The sequence below is a fragment of the Anolis sagrei genome, chromosome 1, assembly GCF_037176765.1.
Source record: "Anolis sagrei isolate rAnoSag1 chromosome 1, rAnoSag1.mat, whole genome shotgun sequence".
Lineage (NCBI taxonomy): Eukaryota > Metazoa > Chordata > Lepidosauria > Squamata > Dactyloidae > Anolis > Anolis sagrei.
In genome coordinates this window covers 119,958,868-119,975,281 of record NC_090021.1, presented here as the reverse complement: position 1 = coordinate 119,975,281, position 16,414 = coordinate 119,958,868, and the positions used below count along the sequence as shown (strand labels likewise).

The 16,414-nt window shown below is 37.2% G+C and overlaps 1 protein-coding gene across 16 annotated transcripts in view; it reads right to left on the bottom strand.

Annotated features, from left to right (window-relative positions):
- The window catches only part of MYT1L (myelin transcription factor 1 like), a 367,019-nt gene that overhangs the window by 102,134 nt on the left and 248,471 nt on the right, over window positions 1-16,414 (bottom strand). For 11 of the 16 annotated variants that reach the window (XM_060752740.2, XM_060752741.2, XM_067468161.1 and 8 more), the window contains 2 exons: window positions 14,608-14,978; window positions 10,460-10,555 (listed from right to left, as the gene is read on the bottom strand). In XM_060752740.2, the coding sequence (XP_060608723.2) occupies window positions 10,460-10,555; window positions 14,608-14,978 (467 nt within the window). The remainder of the gene's footprint in view (window positions 1-10,459; window positions 10,556-14,607; window positions 14,979-16,414) is intronic. The other 5 variants (XM_067468166.1, XM_067468173.1, XM_067468169.1 and 2 more) reach the window with 1 other exon arrangement.

The window sequence follows — 16,414 nt, the reverse complement described above, 5'->3', positions numbered from 1 at the left end:
CAATTCTCTCATATCAGAATCGACTTGCAGTTTCTCAAGTCACTCCTGACATCCCCCCCCCCCGCCGAAATAATACCATCACAAATATATGAACCATTGATAAATATAAGAATACATGTTCCCAACTGCAGCTTCTCATCAGTGTGAGAATGCTATGTTACTGAAGTGTGTCATCTCTGGGATGAACTCACTGCACTTTCTGAAACTGGTTTGTTGAACAATGAGGAAGACCAATGATGAAAAATGATGTAGTTCCTGTTAGTGGCTATGTGCCAGCAATTAATTTTATATACGCATACGGTGCCAACAATTGAGTGCATCCTCAAGGTGCTATTCAAATATGCTACAATTTTGGATTGTTGGTTTTAAAAATATACGGAGTGGAGTTTGTATTTTTGTAAAGTGTTAAATTACTTTTATTTTGAGTTGGGGTTTTTTTTTTGTGTAACTAGGTCATGTTCTATATATGTTGACCTTTTTGTTGCAATTTGTGGAATTTAATGCTGAGCTGTATTTTTGGTATTATTATTATTATTATTATTATTATTATTAGCATTTCATATACTTTCAAATTATGATATTTTATTTAGGTCTGTATTTTTGGTTGTTTCTCGTTTGTATAAGTTATAGATATTACTTTCTTTATATTTTACAACTCCATGCTATAAACTATTTTTTAAAATCTGCTCACTTGTTTGTGATGGGCTTATTCTATTTGTGTCTCTGGTTGAAAACAAACCTTTTGTGTTTCTCAATGGTTTCATGGTACAGGAGTTTCAAAAATGGAAAGAAATAGAAAAAGAGAGAGAGTGGGAGGGAAATCCTTTGCTGTACCAGAATATTTACTGTTAGTGTAGATGCTATGGTATTTCACCTCAAACATGAGATTGTCAAGGATAAAATGGCTTCATGAAGGGGTTGTGCGTGTAAATTTCTTATTCTTATTTTTTTACATTGTATATTGTTTAGGTTATGGAGAATACAAGGCATGTTATATCACCGTATCAAGCTAGCAAGACAAACTCAAATGTGGTTGAGAAATTCCCAGTGCTATTAGGAACGGATGTCTAATGTATGTCTCTGACCTTCTCTCTTGCTACAGGAATAAATAATTTATGACTTTGCTGGGCTGCCAAAGCATTCAGGGAAGGCCAAATTATGGCTGTGTCAATGCCTCCTTCCTGCTTAGTTATTAATGGCAAGAGAGGAATAGACAGAGAGCACTGAAACCGCTCCTTTTCATGCTTCCTGAACTAGACTCCATGAAGTACTCATGAACAACTTATTTTCCAATGCTCCTGCCTATGAAAAGAACTAGAATGAATCAATTGTTTTTAACATCAATGTATGGTGCTCTTAATTAATCTGTTATAACGATTCAAGTGAGGGTCAGAAAACGACAAGAATCAAGTAAAATCATAACATTCAAGCTGAAAATGAATGAGAAATAAAAATGATCAGCTTTTAAGGAGTTGTCAGGCAGGCCCCCTATTATGAACAAGATAGGTTCTGTAGGTTTGTTCTTAAGTTGAATTTGTATGTAAGTAGGAACAGGTATATTAACACCCCTGTGGAATTTGTCTTGCTATCTCTGCTCCTGTTCAGAAGACTTCACACACTTTCTGTTCCTGCGCTAACTGGATTTTTAAAAATGTGGCTTGTTCTGGAAACAAGCATTGGTGATAAAGCTTCAGTTGAGATCCGTTTCTCCCATGACAGCTTTTTCAGGAGGGAATTTTCCTTTCCAGGGGCAGATTTTTGTTTGTAACTCGGGGACTACCTGTATATGAGCAAACCATGACTGTCAACTTGCTTGGGTTCTTTCCAGTGGTCCTTACACCAACACTATAGGCCCATCATTCAGTCCAGCTAACATCAAGTGGTATTTTCAAGAGTTAGGTAGATTATTTGGATTACTATCTTGATAAGGTTGTTCAGACTGTAATTGTCAGATAATCACTAGTATTTACTGTGACAAAGGTCAAGTTATTGCTTTGTTGTTGGCCATGTTATTTTTAACTGCCATTTTAATTCTGCCTTCTTATGGGAAGCTGGAAATTCCACTGGGCTACTCTAGCAGTTATTTATTATTTATTATGTGAAGACTTGGAGATGTTGTAACCCACCTTGACCCACGAGGAGAGGTGGGTAAGAAATACTTATCATCATCATCAATTATGTAAGGACAGGAAATGGCAATGTATTCACCAGGACATGAATAGCAAGACATCAACACAAATGAAGTTTAAAATGTTTAAATGTGTTTGAAAAGACCCCTAGCCACTCAGTTAACTTTATAAAAGTTTCATATGTCATGAAATCTGTTTAACATTTCTCATGCTTTAAATATAAATGCAAACCTACCATCTAACTGGCCCACTTGCAGCACATCTGTTGTTAGATCTTCTGAATCACAAGAGATTGTATGCCTATTGCTTGCTTGTTTGTTTGTTTAAAAAAATGCAATGCAACTGTTTGGTCTGCCCCTAACACGATAAATAAAAAAAAATAAAAGATTAAGGACTTCATTACATGGGCAAAAAGGCTTGTGCTAGGACACTGTCAAAATGTACCTAAAACGGAGCCTGTCGGAACCCATCACATGATGCAGTCCTACTTCTGGAGGGCCTCCTTCCTGGTTGTGCCCAGGCAGCATGTTGAGAGGTTGCCCTGAGAACATGGGCAGTCACCTGTGTTGTCAGTGATTAAGCCGGCATTTTAGCCTCTCCTTTGTGCCCTTTACACTCCTATGTGTCTCTCATTTTGTGTAATTTCCTCCCTTTGCTCACTCATTCTTTGTCTTGTTGTCTCCTGTCATCTTTCTATTCACTCTCTCCTTTCTTTCTCTCTAGTTTCCTTTCCCATATATGCCTCTGCATCACAAGACAGTGTTTTCTAGATGTCTTTCTGAACTCATTTTGCTTGTTCTTTGCTGTTTCTTGTTCTGATTGCTCACCAAATGCAGTTTCCATCACAGAAAAAAACAGACAAAGAGGAAAGACACAACAACAAGGGCAGGTGGGGTTACAACACAAACAACAAAATATCATTCCCACATATGACTTCCCTGAAAATGGCATCATAAGTATGTCTATACTGACTTTTATTTGAAGGAACTCTGCATTATGTTTTCCAAAAAATGTGATTTAATGCAATCAATATTAATGCAAGAAGTCTGATCTCTGATTAAGACTAACAATGAAAATCATTTAAAAGCATCAGGGAGATGGTTGAACCTATAGATGACAAGAAAATAAAAGGTGTTTTACTGCTTTCAGCCAGTGTCCTTTGAAAAAGTACAAGAATAAAAGAAATATAAACTTCTAAAAGTTCTATCGCAGCATAAAGAATATCCTTGGACATGAAAAAATTAAAATAATGAGCAGCATAAATGGCCATATATACCAGTGGGATTGTCTTATTAAGACATCAGCCTAGCTGTATCTTGACAAGTCTGGAATCATTTTTGCTCACATTCCTGAGACAACATTATCATAAATGGAAGTTTGATGGGCTACAGAACATTCTGCACCAACTTAGGAACTCAACAGTAACAAATTTTCTGCCCCCAAAGAATAAGACAATATCTTCTTTTGATCACAGTAGTTAACATAGTTTGGAAGTAAACAGTTTTGAAAACTTATATGAGTCAGGGGAAAATAACAGTAACTAGGTAATGAGTTCTAATTTAGAGATTTTTTTTATTCCCTATACTATCTGGGGAAGCCAGCATTTCAAGTAACCTCCCTGTGAAATATGAAATCATGATCAACAATCCAGTCTCGATGTTCAATACTACTTGGAAAAGAATCTCAGGATGTGATAGAATAGAACCCACAGCAACTGAAAAAAATTAGTGTCCCAAGATTTATAAGATTGTTGCTAGGTAGACATATGGTATGTCTTCTTCTCCCCAGTCCCCAAATATGGCTTTCCATGTTCACATATGTAACTGAATGAATGAAGACCAACCTCTTTGTGAATCAATGTTACTGGAATCCCAACAGGCAGAACCAAACACTCATTTCTTTTCTTCAGAAGAGAGATCTGCAAAGTTATTGGTTCTGATTGTCCAAGTTTCTTTCATTACCAATTTAAGACATTACTTTACTTTGAAAAATGGAGGGATTGATAAGAGAGTGACCTCTACTGTAGGAATATTTTAATATTATGTCTATACTTTTAGAAATTTTAGTTATGTAGGTTTTTTCTTTTCATGTCAGGAGTGACTTGAGAAACTGCAAGTCGCTTCTGGAGCGAGAGAATTCCTGGCAGTGGGCCTTAGAGAGGTCCACTAGGGATCTTCATTTATCCTTGGATATATTCAAAAGTCAGATTAAAACAATCTTATTCCAGCATGCATTTAGTCCTTTATTTGTTTATTTAAATTTGTCTTTTTATTGAAGTTGAGTGCGATTTTATGGCTTGTATTTTTATAAACCATACAGAGGGAAATAAAATAAAATTCACTAATAAGTTTAAAGAATGCTGGGAAGTGGTTTTTCCTCCCTTAATTTCTGCTCTGCAGAATCCTTCCATATTTATGGGAATCTTCCAATATTTGCAACTACTGCCTCAAGGGTGATTTTTCTCCCCATGATGCACAAAGCCAAGGAAAGAGTATTTTCAGTACTTACATTTTTTGAAATAATTTTTGAGATGCTAATTTGCACATTAAAAATCTTTTCATGGCAAACAGCAACTATACATTGATGCAAAAACAATTCTTATTTTATATTTACACCTCAAAATTACTAATGAAAGCATAGCCTTGACTTGTGGTGGATAATTAAATTAAACTAAACTTTGGATTAAGAGTTTAGCAGCTGCAAAAATAAAGAGGAAAGAACAATTCTATCCCCAAAATATTGAAGATGAAGATTAAAAGTGCATCAAAATGCAGCCACACATAGAATATTGTTCATAATTTTCAGTTGCTACATCTCAAAAGAATACTTTAGAGTTGAAAAAAGTGGAAAAGAGAGCAAACAAAAACACTAAGAGGGCTAAATTCCAACCTTAAAAGGAAGGATATGATTTCTGGCAAGTTTTACTTTAGGGAGAAATAGGTGATGAAAGAAATGATTAAAGTTCATAAAAGTATCAATGAGAGGGAAAATTGGTCTCATCATTCTACAACTTTTGGACATCAAATGAAACTTTCAGGCACGAAAATCAGGAAAGACAAATTGGAATACTTCTTCAAAACAGTGCATAACTAATTGTATGGTATTCAATTCTGACAAGATGGCCTGGTGAACTTTTGCTTACACAATTCGCATACTTTGTATGGGGAAGCTCTTTAAATTTCTGCTCAAATACTAGTTAAGTACAAAAAAAGGAGACTCCTCATATATCTAATCATCTATTAGACAGTAAATTTTTTCTGTCTGTGATATTCTAGCTGTACAAAGGCAATGAGTTTTTAAAATTCCTTTAGTGATCGTTGTTGCATGTGTTATTTTTATTTTTGATGCCTATCGTATTAACTTTCATTTTAAACTAAAATAAAATTTTAAAAAAAACGGAGAAAAAATGGAAACAAATCCACAGGACAAAAGTCTAATCCAGGGTTATTAGTCATGATAGCTATATGAAACATCCACTGTTATGAAATAACAATGGGAGGAAACTACTACTTTTATTCCCACTTGCTAGGAGACTGCCTGGCCACTCAGGGCGACACCAGATAAACATTTGGTCTGATCTAGCAAAATTGTCTCTTGTTCATCCTGATGACTAACATTGTAATCCTGATGCAAAGCAGTCTTATACCACCTGAGAGAATAAAGAACAGAAAAAATAAAGTTGTCAGCATAGGTTTTCATAGACTAAGGTGATGTCTAAACTTACTCAATGACTCTGGGGATAAAATGTTTGGGAGCTGCTCTGTTGCAGCCCAGGAGCAGCCCTGGAGCCCACATGGCCTGCCAGGCCAAGGACGCAATGAAGCTGCCATTGTATCAGCAGCAGAGAGCAGCACCTTGCCAGATGCTTCCTGGCAAGATCACATTTTTGGTCACATGGCTGTGTGATTTGGTGTGACATCAGCAGAAGTGACATTATCAGCTGTGGATCTGTTGGGTGATAGATAGTAAACTGGACCAGAACCAGCACGATCAGCTGTCCACCCCTTTTGACCTACATTAACAGTTGGATCTAGCTGTATATCATCTGTACTCCTGATAGCAGTTGAGTGGTGAGTCCATTTTATTTTGGCCATGCAGATACTGCCCATGTTTACTTCCTCTGATGCACTTCAGGAAGTTGTTAGCTTGAGTCAAAGGCTGCTTCCAAACAGGTTTAAAATGTGAGTGAAACCAGCATTTAAAATACCAGTTTCATTGCTATAAAGGCGAGACAGCAGCCCTTCCACTTTTGGGCTGGGGGATGTACGATTACCCATCCCTAAAGATTCATGAACAGCAGGGATGGGTATGGGGATCGTCCCCCCTCCCTGCCTCCTATTTAGTCATTAAAAACAAAACAAAAAAGCCTCAGTAGGAGTAACAAGGCTTGGCTTACCTTCTTGGGGCTTGAAAATGAAATGAGGGATCTCATCACATTGCCAGGAGAAAGTGGGGGCATCCATGTTACAGCAGGGCAAATCCAGTGGGCAGCGGGGAAAACCATTGCCCCTCACCCAGCATTATCCTTTTCCCCATCCATGGGAGAAACTGTCGCTGTCCAGCTTACCTTATGAGAACACGGGAAACTTCCAGGACACTTCCAGGACAGAGCCTTGCCGAAAGTAGCCCTGCATCACGTGACAGGCTCTGGCAGGCTCCATCCTGGTTCCATCCAGAAAGCGTCCTAGAACAGAGTCCAGATCTCTTGTGATAAAGTCCTAAGTAACTCTGTAGAGGGGAAGGATGAATTCCCCCACCAAATCTCTTAAGTTTTATTTTCCAGTCCAAGAAAGGCAAGCCAAGCCTTGTAGCTCCTACCAAGGCTTTTCTTTCTTTTTAAAGGGCTAAATGGGGGGGGGGGGATTACCATTCTTCTTCCCCAGACTGCCTGATCCTGGGGAGAAGGGATGGTTGTCAGGACTACAGTCTTGGATCCTAAATGATGATCCAAGGAGACAATCCCCACTGTATCTATACCAGCAAAGATCCAGACCTTTGCAGGAATCTTTTAAACCCTCATTACGTGGCAGTGTAGATGAGGCCAAATATATGTTTGACTATAGGAGTTCATAATAGAGAGAAGCCTCTCTAGCTGCCAATTGTCCTTACACAATTCCTATCTGTCTTTCTAGTCTCAGGCCCCATTTACACTGCCATTGGTTTCTAACTTCATTATATGGTCAGTGTAGACTCATATAATGCAGTTAGATGTAGTGAAACTGCACCACATGAATCCACAGTAACCGTAGAAGGGGCTGACTAAGGAAGGAACTGAGTGATACCAAATCCAATAATCTTCACCAGCTCAGGAACACAACCATTATATCAACACAATATTAGACCAAAGTTAGTTTTAAATAACTTCCAGCATCCCTAGGCTTTGAGAGGTTTACTGAAAGCTCAAATGCCCCTTGGTCATCTTGATATGTTAGGTTAGCATTGCATTCTAGCTGTGTGAGGATTACAGGGGACTTAATCCCTTAACTGACACATGTGGGCAATAAACTCCCAGCATGATTGAGAATAGAATGCAAATTCCAGTTAGTATCATGTTCCCTAGTTCCCCAAGGCGTATTCATTAGTCACTGCCACTTTATGAGGACATTGGCCTGTCCTTGTTCTGCGGCAAGTGCACCGGTGACTCAAACTCGTTTTTTAAAACCCCTAGAGATTTTATCACAGATTTAAAAGTATTGTCTAACTAGGACAGTTAGTAATAGCCTGGACCATAATCTTCTTTTGCTACCTTTTGCTATCATATATTCCGGCATATAAGACGACTGGGCGTATAAGACAACCCCCAACTTTTCCAGTTAAAATATAGAGTTTGGGATATATTCGCCGTAAAAGACTACCCCTCTTCCAACACACAGCAACATTTTTTTAAAAAAGCATCAGATTTGATTTCAATATGGTAATTTTCCTATTACTGTACCTCTTTCTCTGCCTCTCAGATCTCGCACCTGCGCACCTGCGCACCTGCACCATTTCACTGCAGTCTTCAGGAGCGAGATTCCTATGCTGTTTATACTGAGAGGCAGAGGAGGAGGTATGGTAATAGGATACAAGGGTGGGCCAGACAGGTAAAAGAGGTGTGTTTTTCTGGGCTCAGAGCCACTCTATCTCTTTTTCTCCATAGCCCGGGCACCCCTGACACCTGAAGCTTGCTACACCCTTTACTTACACCTTCCTAGTGAGGCGCCCCTTCACCTCACCATTGGGACCGCATTAAGTCCACGAATCCTGATGAATGGATTTTCTTCTACCGTACTTGTACAGTGTCACCCTTTAATGCTTTCATACAGTCGCTGCATACGGGAGGGACACGGCCATTGCCATTTTTTAGCTTCCCCCACCATATGCGGCAACCACAGATTCTCCAGTCCGATTGGAAGTTTCAGCACCCACTCTATAAGACGACTCCTGCATATAAGATGACTCCTGCGTATAAGACTACTCCCACGTATAAGACTACTCCCATGTATAACATTACTCCCACGTATAAGACGACCCCGCGTATAAGACAACACCTGAGTTTTGAGAAGATTTTCTTAGTTTAAAAAGTAGTCTTATACACCAGAATATGCAATAAATACTAGCCCAAGAGCAGGAAAACACAGTTTAATTGGCAAGCTGCTAGTAACCATCACTATCATTACTTCATATTGTCTTCAATGGTCTGCTGATGCTCAAGGGTGGTTGATTTACAGATGATGAAGGAATTAAAATGTCAGGCAATAAAACTACCATATTTGGTGACATTACTTTTTTCCCTCTTTCCTGTCATAAGGGATAGCAAACATATCAAGCAAAATCTATTTTCCCTATTGAAGGCTTCTTCTTTGAGACTGAAATTAGTAGTCTTGGCACCATCTTTTCAACCAATTCTCCATTTCCTTGGCCTTCATATCTATCTCTTTCACAGCTTCAGAGCCACCTGCAAGGGGCCACCAAACCCCACCAAACCCTGACAGAGGACTTCTAATACAGAAAGGTACAAGAAGAAATGATTTAATTTGATGTTTTGGCACCAATCATTATGGAAAATCAGGTCAAGTAAGTGTACTACAAATCAAAGACCGCTATGTATAGTGGCCTCAAATGTTTAAAGGTTCTTTGTCATGCATTTACTATTGCAAAATTATCTGATTTATGTGCTATACAGTGTTGCAATGTTATCTTGTGTAGCACAAGAAAATGGATCCTCTGAGGTGTGCAAATATTCATCTCTGAAAGCAGTAGATTAGGCTGCCCTTGATATACATAAGTTAGCTGTCTCTTTAATATAAAGAAAAATTCATTCCTGCACGGCATTCCTGCCATAATATATTAGCAACACAAGTAATACAACTGAACAATTTGTATGAGCAAAAATAAAGCTTATACTTTTCACTTGTTCCATGTAGATCACACTCATAAAAGTTGATGAGCTATTCACTTTTTATGAATGAAATCGTTGCACTAATGTTTCAAATCTGGGTAGTGGTCTACAATTTTCTATGGAGTTTCCAGTGTTGGGAAATGTATGTCTATATAAGCAAAACAGCTATGGGCAATTTGTGAAAGCTAATTTTTGTATTGGAACAATAGGTTCTCCTTTCAGTTTCAAAAAAAATTGCATTTGAAGGAAGAAGAGGGCTTTTGAGGACAGAAAATGTTGTCATACAAACATGCCTTAACAACCAACCAATCAACCAAAAGAAGCAAAGCTGTGTTGTGTTTAGAAACGTAACTAAAATGGTGTTGTTTTATAAGCTATGCCTGTTTTTAGAATTAGAATAAAAAACTGCAATAAGCACTCAGTATTAGTGACTCATTTCCAATTTCCATATTTTATATTAAAATATAATAAAAGCTAGAAAGCATGATGACACTATAGTTAAAATAGAATCCCATTCATGCCTTACTAAAATGATGGGTTGCCCATAAATTCATCAAAATAAAAAGGTTGTAGCATAACACTCCTGGTTATATTATCTACTCTCTGTTGTGTTAAATACCAACTTTTTAAGTCTTAGTCCAATTTTGAAATTAAATTCATATTGTTCAGCTTTATAAATTCTTTTTTAAAATAAACACATTAACAAACTTGCATTTTCTTGATACTGTGAATTGGGGAAAATATGAATGTATGTGAATTTTATCAAATTATATCCTTACAAAATTTCCAGATCTAAACATGTATACCTTCCCTTCCATACCTAAATATACATATATTTATACAGCATGATTGTATGAAATGGATAAAGGTTTTTCATCATTTGTATCATTTTTCTGGGAGCCTTGGAATCAACCTGATTCTTCCTGATCCTGAGGGGGTTGTGAAATACCTGGAGCACAAGCCATCTTGAATGTCTTCATATGATAAAGGCTAAATGATGCCTTGGAACATCTGTTCCTGGAGCTCCTCCAGCGGAGATTTCTTTCTATAATAGAAAAGCTTTGTGAAACAGTCTTTGGGAACCATCTATCTGATGTGATCTCCTCTCTGAAGGAGGAGAAATATCTCAGTCAGTTTGGCCTTGCAAATCAAATGGGAAATGAAAGCTTATAACCACCACAGAGAAAGGCAATTCTTGAATAGGCTTTTGCTCACTATGACTCCTTTTGCCATGTTGTATAGGATCTATGGGTTACATCATTTCAAACGGGTTGGCAAAGGCTGACGTGTCTTTGGTGGGTGGAGGGGGTTAGGAAATGTGAGGGAAACTGGAAAAATTAATCATTCCTTTGATGACTGGGATGGAGCAGTTAAGGCCTTTCAAGGGGATAACAGCTTTTTGAAGACAAGGTATATATATTCTATCAAAGAGACTCAATATACTTAATGTTGTACTAAAGATGACTTCTTTAACTCTTGAAAAGGATTTTAGAGATTCTTCTTCTTCCATATGATTATTTACTGCCATGTGAGTCTAATGTCTGTCTCTATAAGTCTTTGGTTCTCTTTAATTGGTATTTTGAGATTTGTAAGAGTGTTGCTTTAGTATGCTTTGTATATTTAATCAAAGACTAGGAGTGGATTTTTTTGTAAGTGTCTTACTGCCTTTGAAATGTATGTTCTATTTAATTTTCTCCAGATGTATGCCCCAGAATTTATATATACAGAAACTAAATTCGATTTACCTCTATGGAGATTCCCTCTAAGAAATGACCATTCAAGCAGATTCTAAAGGAAGATGTCAAGAATTTCCAACCATCCTCAGACTTCTTTCAATAATATAGCTCCCTGTACTTCCTGAAAGCTTCATCTCAAAATCTAGGGAAAGGGTCTGCTTAGAGTATCATTAGACAAAGGAAGAAAAGCTGCAAAAAGACCAGAAATAAGCCAAGATTTTATAAGTAGACAGACGGCTTGGCTACACACACAGGGCTTTTTGCACGCCTTGTTGTTTTTTCCACAACAGTTGGCTTATTTAGCTGGTCAATCCCATTTTATGAAATTTTCTAAGCAAAATAGGTCTATTACTATAATAATTTCTGACAATTATCATTGTTAACTGTTTGTGGTCTCTGAAAAAATCCAAACAATTTTTTCAAGACACCAGTAGACGTGTCAAACGTATTTTCACCAAGGGCCATATCAGCCTTATGGTTGCCTTCAAAGGGCTATTTGCAACACTAAGACTGTATAAATATACCTATGTTGTCATGTCATTTTATGTAGCACTGAAATCCTCACAGGCCACATAATGATGTGGTAGGCTGGATTCAGCCCATGACCCTTACATTTGACACATGTGATCTAAAGCATTCAACTTATTGAGGCTCAAGATACCTACATATTTGTATTATTAATGGGAATAAAAGATTTCTTAGCATTGGTTAAGATGGTTTACAGCGTCTTTCTACATCCTGTATCTTCCAGATACATTGGCCTACAACTTGCCTTGGGTGCAGACTACTGAATTGTCAAAAGTTTACGGAAGGCTTTAGGCTGCAGAAGGCAGGTTTAAAGCAATGGTTCACAAATGTAGATCCTGACATGTTGTTGGATCTCAATATGCCTTATAACCTGTTGCCTGGATTCTTAAAACCATAGTCCAACAACACTTGGGAACCCAAATGCAAACAATTGCTTCAGAAACTGTGAATATGCTTCCCCCTGGCCTTTACCATTGCTAATTTTAAAGAAAATAACAAATTAATTTGGAGCACAGATTTCAAAATCTGATTAAGAAGAAAACAAGGCAACAAGTAACCATGTTAAAGCCAGCCAAAGCATTAAGTTTAAAAGAAAATATTAGACGCCTAACTGCATTTTTGTCTATTTCATTCTTTAAACCGCTGTCTTATATAAAACTAATGAAAGCTTCACATTCCTTGAATTAAAGAAAAGGAAGTCAACTCGTGAAAGCACTACGTTCAGCAACTATGGTTATGTTTTCCAGCCATATCTGTTGGGGCTTTAAAAACCACAGAAATGAAAATATTTTTCTATAGTACTAATATGCCTCCATTGTTAATATTTTGTTTCCTATCTTTTAAAGCATTCTTTTTGCCCAAATTCAGGAACCTAAATGTTATTGCTTATAATTATCTAATGCAGGCACTACTCTATCATTATCCACCCTACTACCTGTTTCTAATAGAAATCAACTGTGCACAAAAGAAATATCCATAAAGCAGGAACAGTTCCCGGTTATTGATTCAGGTCACTTCATTATGTAGCAGTGAATTAGTAAAAGTAGTATGTTTTATAATATACTAGGAGTAAATATACTATACTAGGTTTGAATGAACTCTATATTAATTTATTCTTACATAATCTTGATAGCATAGGGAATTTTTTTTTTACTTTCTAGCATTCCGATTCAGTAAATGCTTACTCATAAGTAAATTTCACTTTAATGGGAATTATTCACCACTTTGTGTGCAGAATCTAAAATTATACAATATGCTACGGTCAAGAAATTTCTTATTTCTAGTTAGTTTCTATGACTGTTGCCATTAATGATTACATATCTTCCTAGACCTTCAATTAGGCAAATTTTAGCTGTCACTTTGCCATGAGAACACTTGCTTGCAAATGTTTCAAGTTTTAATGTTGTCTTTTCCTAAGAATTTAAAGAGGAAACACAAAGAACACTTTTACTGCTTGTTTTCCTGGAGTATGTCAAAGCCTTAATCTGGTTTTAACCTAAGACAACGCTGAATCAAAATCAGATAATGTTCATACCTAACTCCTAAGAGGAAATCATCAAGTTACTGGTTAAAAAGGGGATTATACCACACCAAAACGTGTCCCCTGGGAACGACAAAAATTACCAATTAATTTTTGCATATATGTTGATTGACATGTCATCACATAATAATCTGATTGCAGCTGGGGGCCCTTCTACACTGCCTTATATCCCAGGATCCAATCCCAGATTGGCTTCTTATCCCAGATTGTACAATAGTGAAGAGTAATATAATCCACTTTAAAGCAGATTATCTGGGATGAAATCCTGGGATATAAGGCAGTGTAGATCCAGCCTAGGACAGATGTAAACTAGTGTTTATACAGTTATTTACAAATCCACAAAACTTGAAATAATAAAAATGTCACCGCCTTAATTCCCATGGTAATATATCCATGGGATAATGATTATTTCTTAATTTATTGTGCTGTGTATACATACACAAATACTAAATGGAATATTTAAATTAATCTGACAGTCTCCATAGTTTTTATAACATCACCTAAAGTACACAACATCCAAGTCTCAAAGAACCAAGTTTTTTTAATATACGTGTATGTGTGTGTGTGTACACATACATACACACACCTATTGTATTTCCTTGACTCTAAGATGAACTTTCCTCCCATATAAACATCTCTAAAACTGGCTAAGTCTTAGAATTAGTTCTGCTTTTTTGTATAAAGCTTTTTCCTATTGGTGGTACTGAAATTAGTGTGCGCCTTTGAATCGATGGTGTCTTCAAATCAGTGAAATACGGTATCATCCATGCTTCTCCTAAACTAAGGTGTGGGGTCAACATTTTCAAAAAGGGAAGATCTTCTTATTGCATTGCCATGAGCACCTGCAAACATGAGGCCATATTCATATGAGAAACAAGCAACTACTATGAAGCAGACAAGTACAGCGAACACATACGTTAACTGTCAATACAGATGTGTGCACACATTAAACATTTGCTTCCACAAATAACTGATTGAGCCTGTAGCATGAAAACTGCAAGCAGCAATACAGCCATACGTTTCTGCAGGATTTTTTTGGCATGCAAGTTTCTAAGCTACCCATTTTCAGACACTGGTCTGCTAACTCTTTCAAGAGCTGATTCCAAGATGGGTGTCTGAAAATAATTGTTAAGAGAGCACAGGGAGAGTGGTTGTCAGCACGGAGAAAGATTTAGCATAATGAATTCTGTTAGCCTTAATGAAAGCCGCACTGCTAAATCCCATCATACCACACTGGAATATTAACCCAAAATGCACATGATGTTTACTTTTTACTAATACTCTGTTCATTACCACTTTCTTCTTCCTCCTCCTCGTCTTCCTCCTCATCATCATCATCTTCTACTTCATCTGCCTCTTCTTCCTCCTCCTCCTCCTCTTCCTCCTCTTCCTCAATCTCTTCTTCTTCTCGATCTTCTACTTCCTCCTCCTCCTCCTCTTCTTCATCATCCCCATGTTCATCATTATCATCAGAATAGTCCTCTTCCTCCTCTTCTTCCTCCTCTTCCTCTTTGTCATCCATTTCTTCAGTTCCATCTGTTTCATAACACTCATCTACTGAAGAATTGTCTGTTTTAACTACAAAGGGTTTTCTTTTTGGAGCAGGTTCTTGGGGTTGTTTCTCTTGTGTCTTTCTTTTTTTTGCCAAAGGACAGCCGTAAACACTGTTGAGGGAAAAAAATACACAAGTTATTTATGCCATCTGTATGCCAGATCACCAGTGCATAGATGGCAGATGTGTGTATGTGTGAGTTTTGGTTGCTTCCCATAAAATAAATATTCTCCCAACAAACTCAATTAACTACAAAAAGGAAAAATATTGAGAAATACTGAAAGGAACATTCAGAAGTGACTACTGAAAATCGCAACCTAATAACATTTTTTTTTTGCTCAGTTATTTTGTCATTGGTTCTATTTATTTATTTATTTACCTTATTTATATCCCACCTTATCTCTACCCCAAGAGGGACTCAAGGCGGCTTACAAATGGTGCCTATACAGTGCCTCAAAATATACAAAATTCACTTAAAATGATTTAGATTAAAATTACTAACACAAAAACATGAGTAAAATACATTCGAAGCTAAAAACACACCATCCAGGGATCAAAGTCTGAGGCCTATGGCCAAATCTTCATAGAAACTAGCCATTGTCTAATTCTGTTATTCCAAATAATGAACAAACACAACAAGAATCAATATATAGGCCCTTAAGTGTAAGCTCAGTTCATGACAAGGAGTCACAAAATTACAAACCACAGACAAATAACGCAAGCAAAGGAACAAGCAATTGTATTAGTTAAGAGGTATAGCTGCAAAATAATTTAAGAAAAGCAACAAATTCCAATCAAACCAGTTAACTTCTGTGTACAAACTGCTATACTGGCACTATTGACAGATATTACGATCGTACTCCTGCATAATAATAACAATCATCATCATCATCTTTAGTTGTGCCCCACCAACATCTCCCTGAAGGTACTCGGAGCAGCTCACAAAAAGCACACAATAGTGCAGAACACACAAAATACAACAAAATACATAACAAACAAAATAATAACAAAATAAGTTCACAAAACAATAATTGCACAAAATAACATACAACCCTACCAATTAAAATTCAACAGTGCAGCAAAGCTGTGGGTATAATAGGCTGTGAACTATCTTAGTCCATAAGATGGTAACAGAAACAATCACTAAGGCCTCGGGTTTAGTGAGTAAGGTGATAATCATGGTCCAAAGCTTGTTAAAAAATGTTTTGAGTTGTATCCGGAAAGCTTGAAGAGAGGGGGCTAACCTGATCTCCTTCGGGAGGGCATTCCAAAGCCAGGGGGCCACCACCAAGAAGGCCCTCTCTTTCGTCCCAACCATTCGCGTTTGAGACAGAGGTGGGACCAAGACGAGGGCCTCCCCGGCAGATCTTAATGTACGAAATGGTTCATAAAAGGAGATGCGGTATCGAAGATAGGTTGTACCCAAAACTTATAGGGTTTAGGAGACAGATTCAAGATGTAACTATGATAGATATCCAGTAAATATCTTTTGATATTTACTGATGAAAATTGAGACATTGTAGCAACTGTAATAACTACATCCTTACA